We start from the raw sequence: 9,105 nt of genomic DNA on the forward strand, positions 1-9,105 counted from the left end.
GTTAAGTTACCAAGGTAGAGGGTCGGAGGTTGGGCGATAGAGGTTAGAGGTTAAGGTTACAGGTAGAAGCGTTCGGAGGTTGGGCGGTAGAGGTTATGGTGAGAGGTTAGAAGGTTAAAGGTTTACCGTAGAGGCGTCGGAGGTTGGGCAAGATAGAGGTTAGGGGTTAAAGGTTACCAGGTAGAGGTCGGAGGTTGGGCGATAGAGGTTAGAGGTAAAGGTTTACCAGGTAGAGGCGTCGCGGTTGGCAGATGATGGTTTAGGGGTTAAAGGTTACAGGTAGAGGCGTCGGAGGTTGGGTAGGTAGAGGTTTATGGTAGGGTTAAAGGTTACCAGTAGAGCCGTCGGAGGTTGGGGCAGATTAGAGGTTAGAGGTTAAAGGTTACCAGGTAGAGGCTCGGAGGTTGGGCAGGTAGAGTTAGGGGTTAAAGGTTTAAGGTAGAGGCCGTCGGAGTTGGGTAAGGTAAGAGGTTATGGCTAGGGTTAAAGGTAAAGGTCTACCAGGTAGAGGCGTCGGAGTTGGGCAGACTAGAGGTTAGGGTTAAGGTTACCAGGTAGAGGCGTCGGAGGTTGGGCAGATAGAGGTTAGAGGTTAAGGTTACAGGTAGAAGCGTCGGAGGTTGGGCAGGTAGAGGTTATGTGTGAAGAGGTTAGAGGTAAAGGTTACAGGTAGAAGGGTCGGAGGTGGGCAGATAGAGGTTTAGGGGTTAAGGTTACCGGGTAGAGCGTCGGTTGGGCAGATAGAGGTTGAGGGGTTTAAAGGTTACCAAGGTAGAGGCGTCGGAGGTTTGGGCAGATAGAGGTTAGGGGTTTAAAGGTTACAGGTTAGACGGCGTGGAGGTTGGTAGGTAGAGTTATGGCTAGGGTTAAGGTTACCAGGTAGAGGCGTCGGAAGGTTTGGAGATAGAGGTTAGAGGTTAAAGGTTACAGAGGTAGAGGCGTGGAGGTTGGGCGGTAGAGGTTTAGGGGTTAAAGGTTACAGGTAGAGGCGTCGGAGGTTTGGGCAGGTAGATTCGTCGGTGGTCCTCCAGTTTTGTTTCCTCTCAGTTCAGAGTCACCAGTTGTCAGGGATGGTACGTAAGCCGACACCCTCTTGGACTCTGGATACCGTTACCTAGCAACGACACACAGACACCCTCTGGATACCGTTACCTAGCAACGACACACAGACACACTCTGGATACCCTTACTTAGAGCGGCCATACTCAACCTACGGACCCAGGCCTCGACACTCAGGGGACCCCCATTGATTTTGTTGAGTCACTCAGGTATCATGTTATGAACACAAATAAGACATGTCTGTCTGTCTGTCTGTCTGTCTGTCTGTCTGTCTGTATGTCTGTCTGTCTGTCTGTCTGTCTGTCTGTCTATGCCAGGTAATGGCATGTATTTCTGTCTATGCCATAGAGATAGATAGAGGACTCTAGAGCTCAAAAGCCAGTTTTAGCATGGGCAGCGCTTCCACCATTTTAAAGTAGTCAGCTGGGTGGGAATTCCTATATGTTAAGGAAGGGTCACATAATTCCATCCAGATTATCAGGAGGGACCAGCCAATGAATTATGCTTATGAGCAAACATTCCATAACTGTAGGTGACAGTAAATCGCCAACCGTACCTTTATACCTGRTCAAACAACACAGTCCTCCAGCTGGCAGGATGTTTACCAACCTGCTCAGTTGGTAGAGCATGGCGCTTGTAACGCCAGGGTAGTGGGTTCGATTCCCAGGACAACCCATACGTAAAACGTATGCACGCGTGACTGTAAGTCGCTTTGGATAAAAGTGTCTGCCAAAAGGCAAGATATTATATTAGAAGAAAATGTACTACTTCAAAATTGAGATGGCCTCAATGGCYCTGCCCATGCGCTAACGGACGCCATAYTGGAACAGATYCYAAGAAGAGTCCTCTATCATTCTTTATGGGTCTATGCTAGGTAATGGTCCATCTGTATTAGGTCAACTCAAACTGATTGTGAGATATGTTACTTTATCTCAGCCACATTCAGACCTTCAATCTATGTCAATAGATCAATCCTGGCCAATGAGGTTCTCCAACACCCTTTCCCCAGACTGACCAATGATGTTGAGGCTCTCCTACACCTCTTCCAGACTGACCATGATGTTGAGGCTCTCCTACACCCTCTTCCCAGACTGACCAATGATGTTGAGGCTCTCCCACACCCTTCCCAGACTGACCAATGATGTTGAGGCTCTCCCACACCCTCTCCAGACTGACCAATGATGTTGAGGCTCTCCACACCCTCTCCCAGACTGACCTATGATGTTGAGGCTCTCCCACACCCCCTCCCAGACTGACCAATGAGGTTGAGGCTCTCCCACACCCTCTCCACAGACTGACCAATGAGTTATGGCTCTTCACACCCTCTCCCAGACTGACCAATGAGGTTGAGGCTCTCCCACACCCTCTCCCAGACTGACCTATGATGTTGAGCTCCTCCCACACCCTCCCAGCTGACCAATGAGGTTGAGGCTCTCCCACACCCTCTCCACAGACTGACCAATGAGGTCATGGCTCTTCACACCCTCTCCCAGACCTGACCAATGAGGTTGAGGCTCTCCCACACCCCCTCCCAGACTAACCAATGAGGTTACGGCTCTTCACACACCCCTCCCAGACTGACCAATGAGGTTGAGGCTCTCCAGGGCGAGGCCTTCTAGGCCTTCCAGGTCTCTGAGGCGGTTCAGGGCCAGACTCAGCCACTGTAGGTAGGTCAGCTGACCCAGGGGCTGACCTCTGACCCGGCCACCATGTTACCATCACCCTGGGGGGGGGGGGGGGGAAAGGATATTTCTATATTATTATTATTGAAAAATGCTACATCGTCTTACACAGGAGGGAGTATCCTTATTTGGACTAATTTGGGACGAAGACAATTCTATATACCAAGACTCTGGTCAAAATGTTGCACTATATGAGGAATATGGTGCGATTTGGGTCCTTGCCTTCAGCCACAGCAGCTGTGTGAGGGCGGCCAGGGTGAAAGGTCAGAGAGGTGGTTGGATGACACGTCCAGGAAACGCAGGTGGACAAACGAGCTGACCAGGGCCATGTCCGTTAGACGTCTGGGCAGAGAGAGGGAAGGGGAGAGAGGGAGAGGGAGGAGGAGAGAGAGATGGGGGAAAAGAGGGGACAGAGAGGGGTAGGAGGCACAGGAGAGAGAGGGGTAGGAGGACATGGAGAAGACGGGGTAGGAGAGAGAGGGGGTAGGGAGGCACAGGGAGAGAGACGGGGTAGGGAGGAGAGGGGTAGGGAGAGAGAGGGGGTAGGGAGCACAGGGAGAGAGGAGGTAGGGAGGCAGGAGGGGGGTAGGGAGCACAGGGAGAGAGAGGGGTAGGAGACACAGGGAGGAAGAGGGGGTAGGGAGACACAGGAGAGAGAGGGGGGTAGGAGACACAGGGAGAGAGGGGGGTAGGGAGGCACAGGGAGAGAGGGGTGGGGAGGCACAGGAGAGAAGGGGGAGGGAGCACAGGGAGAGAGGGGGTAGGGAGGCACATGGGAGACGGGGTAGGGAGGCACAGGAGATAGACGGGGTAGGGAGGACAGGGAGAGAGACGGGGTAGGGAGGCACAGGGAGAGAGACGGGGTAGGGAGACACAGGGAGAGAGAGGGGTAGGGAGCACAGGGAGAGAGGGGTAGGGAGGCACAGGGAGAGAGGGGTAGGGAGCAGGGAGAGAGGGGGTAGGGAGGCACAGGGAGAGAGGGGTAGGGAGGCACAGGGAGAGAGGGGGTAGGGAGGCAGAGGGAGAGAGGGGGGTAGGAGACACAGGGAGAGAGAGGGGTAGGGAGCACAGGAGAGAGAGGAGGTAGGGAGCACAGGGAGAGAGGGGGTAGGGAGACACAGGGAGAGAAAGGGGGTAAGTTGCATTGCTGCTTATACCCATCCAATGATTTGAGATTTAACAATTGTCTTGGATTAGGGGCTAGGGATTAGGGCTAGGGCCAACCTAAGGGCTAGCAGTTGATTTGGGACTGGGCCCGGTTCTATCTCAAATGTCATCTCTATAGGCCTGTTCAAAAGTAGTGCAAGTGCACTATAAATGGAATAGGGCCCTGTGTCTAATGAAGTGCACATAAATGGATAGGCCCTGTCTAATGAAGTGCACTATAAATGGAATAGGGCCCTGGTCTAATGTAGTGCACTATAAATGGAATAGGGCCCTGGTCTAATGAAGTGCACTATAAATGGAATAGGGCCCTGGTCTAATGAAGTGCACTATAAATGGAATAGGGCCCTGGTCTAATGAGTGCACTATAAATGGAATAGGGCCCTGGTCTAATGAAGTGCACTATAAATGGAATAGGGCCCTGGTCTAATGAAGTGCACTATAAATGGAATAGGGCCCTGGTCTAATGAAGTGCACTATAAATGGAATAGGCCCTGGTCTAATGAAGTGCACTATAAATGGATAGGCTGGTCTAATGAGTGCACTATAAATGGAATAGGGCCCTGGTCTAATGAAGTGCACTATAAATGGAATAGGGCCCTGGTCTAATGAAGTGCACTATAAATGGAATAGGGCCCTGGTCTAATGAGTGCACTATAAATGGAATAGGGCCCTGGTCTAATGTAGTGCACTATAAATGAATAGGGCCCTGGTCTAATGAAGTGCACTATAAATGGAATAGGGCCTGGTCTAATGAGTGCACTATAAATGGAATAGGGCCCTGGTCTAATGAAGTGCACTATAAATGGAATAGGGCCCTGGTCTAATGAGTGCACTTATAAATGGAATAGGGCCCTGGTCTAATGTAGTGCACTATAAATGGAATAGGGCCCTGGTCTAATGAAGTGCACTATAAATGGAATAGGGTGTCATTTGAGATCCACAGCAGGTGTTTTGTGTCCTGTGGTGTTCACCTCACCTGTCTTTCAGTTCGAGCTTTACGAAGGCGTGTGCCAGGCCGTTCCCGGTGCGACACAAAAGAGACAGACCCGGGATCAGAATTTCCTTGGTCAGAGGGCATGGCTCGATCTGGAGAGGGACACATCAACACAACACTCAGCTGAAACAAGCAATGAAATAATGAATCAATTAATCTGAATAAATCACATTTTATTGATGAGTTATCAGTTTCCACTTTGACATGTATTGTAGGTTAGGTTACCCATGTGATCGATAATCAACAACCAAAAACGAAACAAATGTCAATGTGCACCTGTTCRTCTTTTTCGGACATATTTTCCTCCTGTCCGTCCTCATTCGCCYCCTCCTCTCCCTCCGACAGCGCCGCATCGTCCTCTCCCTCAGACATCTCTCTGTTTAACAGTCTGGGCTGGGGACAAGAGGACGTCACTGGATCATGAACTAGCCACTTTCAATTTTGAAATAAATTGTAGTGAGCTAGCTTAAGTTAATCGAATTCAATTGGGGGGCATCGTTTATTTTAATTTAAGAAGTTTTTTACATTTACAGCTAGTTTTACACTTGTCTTCCTGACTTGGGGCTAGCCAGTGCAGCTAACGCGTAACGTTACAGTAGCTAGTCTGCCAAATTGCGTCTCAAAAGAGACAAAATCTAAAATAGTACAGGCCATGATAACCCAATTTAGCATTTTTATTAGCTATATAGTTAGCTAGCTAGTTGTTTAATAATCCAACTTTTTAACGTTACTGTTGACAATATTTTAAAGAAGCAGTTACCTGAGCGGGTTAGCCGCAGCGTTATGTTGTCGTTTCCATGGAAACAACAGCAGCGGTCAGAGGGAGCTGGGATCTTTCTTGCAACTTTACGTGACAAATATTTMGTAAAGAAAGTCAAATCGCCCTGTGTATAACCATGATTATGGATTATAATATACATGGGGAGAAGTTCATAMAAAATGCATTGCATTTGTGTAATAACAACATCAACTGAAGGGGTATAATGTGAGACAACAACTTTCCAAACCAGTGTCATGCCATGTTTTTCACTCACAGAATGTCATTTAGTTATTTTGAACGAACCAATTCAGCAATAGTCAAAACAGCGTGTTTTGCTCAGTGTAGGTCAAGATTGCCAATATTTTACACAATGTAATTCCTCTTTTCTTCAACCACACCTTGTGTAAAACCATGTTTGGAAACACAATGTTGAGACAACCACCAGTAAATGTAAATACATTGACAGCTCTTCTGTTTCGATCATCCCTCTAAGTGAGAGCCCCTCTAATGAATGGCCTTCCCAACAGTATACCAGTGATTTGAAATGTTTTCCATGTGTAATTCCCTCTAATGAATGCCTTCCCAAACGTATACCAGTGATTTGAAATGTTTTCCATGTGTAATTCCCTCTAATGAATGCCTTCCAAACTATACCAGTGATTTGAAATGTTTTCCATGTGTAATTCCCTCTAATGAATGCCTTCCCAACAGTATACCAGTGATTTGAAATGTTTCCATGTGTAATTCCCTCTATGAATGCCTTCCCAACAGTATACCAGTGATTTGAAATGTTTTCCATGTGTAATTCCCTCTAATGAATGCCTTCCAACAGTATACCAGTGATTTGAAATGTTTTCCATGTGTAATTCCCTCTAATGAATGCCTTCCCAACAGTATACCAGTGATTTGAAATGTTTCCATGTGTAATTCCCTCTAATGAATGCCTTCCCAACAGTATACCAGTGATTTGAAATGTTTTCCATGTGTAATTCCCTCTAATGAATGCCTTCCAACAGTATACAGTGATTTGAAATGTTTTCCATGTGTAATTCCCTCTATGAATGCCTTCCCAACAGTATCCAGTGATTTGAAAATGTTTTCCATGTGTAATTCCCTCTAATGAATGCCTTCCCAACAGTATACCAGTGATTTGAAATGTTTTCCATGTGTAATTCCCTCTAATGAATGCCTTCCCAACAGTATACCAGTGATTTGAAATGTTTTCCATGTGTAATTCCTCTAATGAATGCCTTCCCAAAGTATACCTGTGATTTGAAATGTTTTCCATGTGTAATTCCCTCTTATGAATGCCTTCCCAACAGTATACCAGTGATTTGAAATGTTTTCCATGTGTAATTCCCTCTAATGAATGCCTTCCCAACAGTATACCAGTGATTTGAAATGTTTTCCATGTGTAATTCCCTCTAATGAATGCCTTCCCAACAGTATACCAGTGATTTGAAATGTTTTCCATGTGTAATTCCCTCTAATGAATGCCTTCCCAACAGTATACCAGTGATTTGAAATGTTTTCCATGTGTAATTCCCTCTAATGAATGCCTTCCCAACAGTATACCAGTGATTTGAAATGTTTTCCATGTGTAATTCCCTCTAATGAATGCCTTCCCAACAGTATACCAGTGATTGAAACAATGTGGTGTTCAATCAGGACGAGGCTATGTGCACTCTCCTGGCCAGGGTGCACTATGGGATGGCAAAACCGGTCATGACCCCCCCCAAGATAGAATTTGTGCGCCCACCCCCCTTCTCAGTTTTGTTTCACCATAAACATAACAAATGGCATATTAATTACCATGCTCAGTCTTGCCAGTGTAGCTGCCGTAGCCAGCCGAAAGGCTATAGCAGAGCCTCAGAGCACAGACCGAAGAGGCTACATGCCAGTGTAGCTGCCAGTAGCACAGGACCGGAACAGATGGCTAACAGCCAGTGTAGCCTGCCAGTAGCACAGACCGGAACAGAGGCTACATGCCAGTGTAGCCTGCCAGTAGCACAGACCGGAACAGAGGTATATGCCAGTGTACAGCCTGCCAGTAGCACAGATCGACAGAGGCTACATGCAGTGTAGCTGCCAGTAGCACAGACCGGAACAGAGGCTATATGCCAGTGTAGCTGCCATAAGGACAGCCCGAACAGAGGCTATATGCCAGTGTGCTGCCAGTAGCACAGACCGGAACAGAGGCTATATGCCAGTGTAGCCTGCCAGTAGCACAGACCGGGAACAAGGCTATATGCCAAGTGTAGCCTGCCAGTGGCACAGACCGAACAGAGGCTATATGCAGTGTAGCCATGCCAGTAGCACAGACCGGAACAGAGGCTAACATTGCCAGGTAGCCTGCCAGTAGCACAGACCGGAAACCAGAGGGCTATATGCCAGTGTAGCCTGCCAGTAGCACAGACCGGAACAGAGGCTACATGCCTAGTGTAGCCCTGCCAGTAGCACAGAACCGGAACAGAGGCTATATGCCAGTGTGCCTCCAGTGTACGCCTGTCATTTTAACCAAGATGGCGAGCAGTCGGATGTGGTCTTTGCCTGTCTGTCCGTTAAAATAGTATTCGTATTTTCGTATACATTTCGTATATATTTAATTTCACTTTCCATTCTAGGAACTGAAATATACATTTCCTACATTCCGCTCACCCAATGTGGTAACGGACCTGCTATTTTTTTTTATACTTTAGAACCGTAACACCCAATCAGAAGCTAGGCCAGATAACTAGCTACTAGCTAGTAGTCAGTAAGCCACTGCTGCGGTCTTCGCCCTTTAACTCGGACACAGCCAGCTTCAAATACCGGGCCAATACCTGCCAGTCTGCAAGCGCGATATCACCCAAGCATATGGACTGCTTTTTTCTCTAACACATCACGATTCCTGACGCAAGCTCTGGGAACAATTACCACCGTATTATCACAGCTAGCTAGTGCAACGAGTGGCTATACTGGCTTAACACCTCTGTCCCGAAGCAAGCACCAGTTAGCCTTGAGCTAGCCTCGAGCCTAGGCCCATCTGCCGGCTAGCCGAAGACAGGTCTACCAGCCGAATTTCTTGGGCTAGACATTACCTCTTTGACCACATTGGGACTGGACGCTTTTTTTTGCCGACACAGAGCCCTGCCAATCCATCAGCGAACTGGTCTAAATCAGCTTACAAAGCTAATTTAGCCATTTTTTTGCCGCTCTAGTAGCTTTTTACTTCTGCCAGACACCAGCCCTGTTATTAGCCTGGATATTACTCAACCAATTTACCAGCATCGGACTGTCCTCTCTCGACAACAACAACGCCGGATTCTGCCGTAAATCCCTGAGCCACTAACTCTTGATCCGTCACAGCTAGCTTGCAAGCTAGCGCAGTTTAGCGCGCACTGCCACGAAAGCTAGCAAACCAGTTAGAAACACAAATTCTACAATTCACACCTCTCTTTCGC

The 9,105-nt window shown here is 47.8% G+C and overlaps 1 protein-coding gene across 1 annotated transcript; it reads right to left on the bottom strand.

Moving 5' to 3' along the window:
• Window positions 1-1,114: 1,114 nt before the first annotated feature.
• LOC112078869 (leucine-rich repeat-containing protein 23) lies at window positions 1,115-6,134 on the bottom strand. Its single transcript, XM_070442166.1, is given in 7 exon segments — window positions 1,115-1,152; window positions 2,642-2,758; window positions 2,761-2,782; window positions 2,964-2,995; window positions 2,998-3,083; window positions 4,885-4,994; window positions 5,179-6,134. Coding segments are annotated over 7 exon segments (501 nt in total). The 5' UTR covers window positions 5,275-6,134.
• Between the last annotated feature and the right edge of the window lie 2,971 nt (window positions 6,135-9,105).

Source organism: Salvelinus sp. IW2-2015, unplaced genomic scaffold, assembly GCF_002910315.2.
Source record: "Salvelinus sp. IW2-2015 unplaced genomic scaffold, ASM291031v2 Un_scaffold6403, whole genome shotgun sequence".
In the NCBI taxonomy this organism is placed as follows: domain Eukaryota; kingdom Metazoa; phylum Chordata; class Actinopteri; order Salmoniformes; family Salmonidae; genus Salvelinus; species Salvelinus sp. IW2-2015.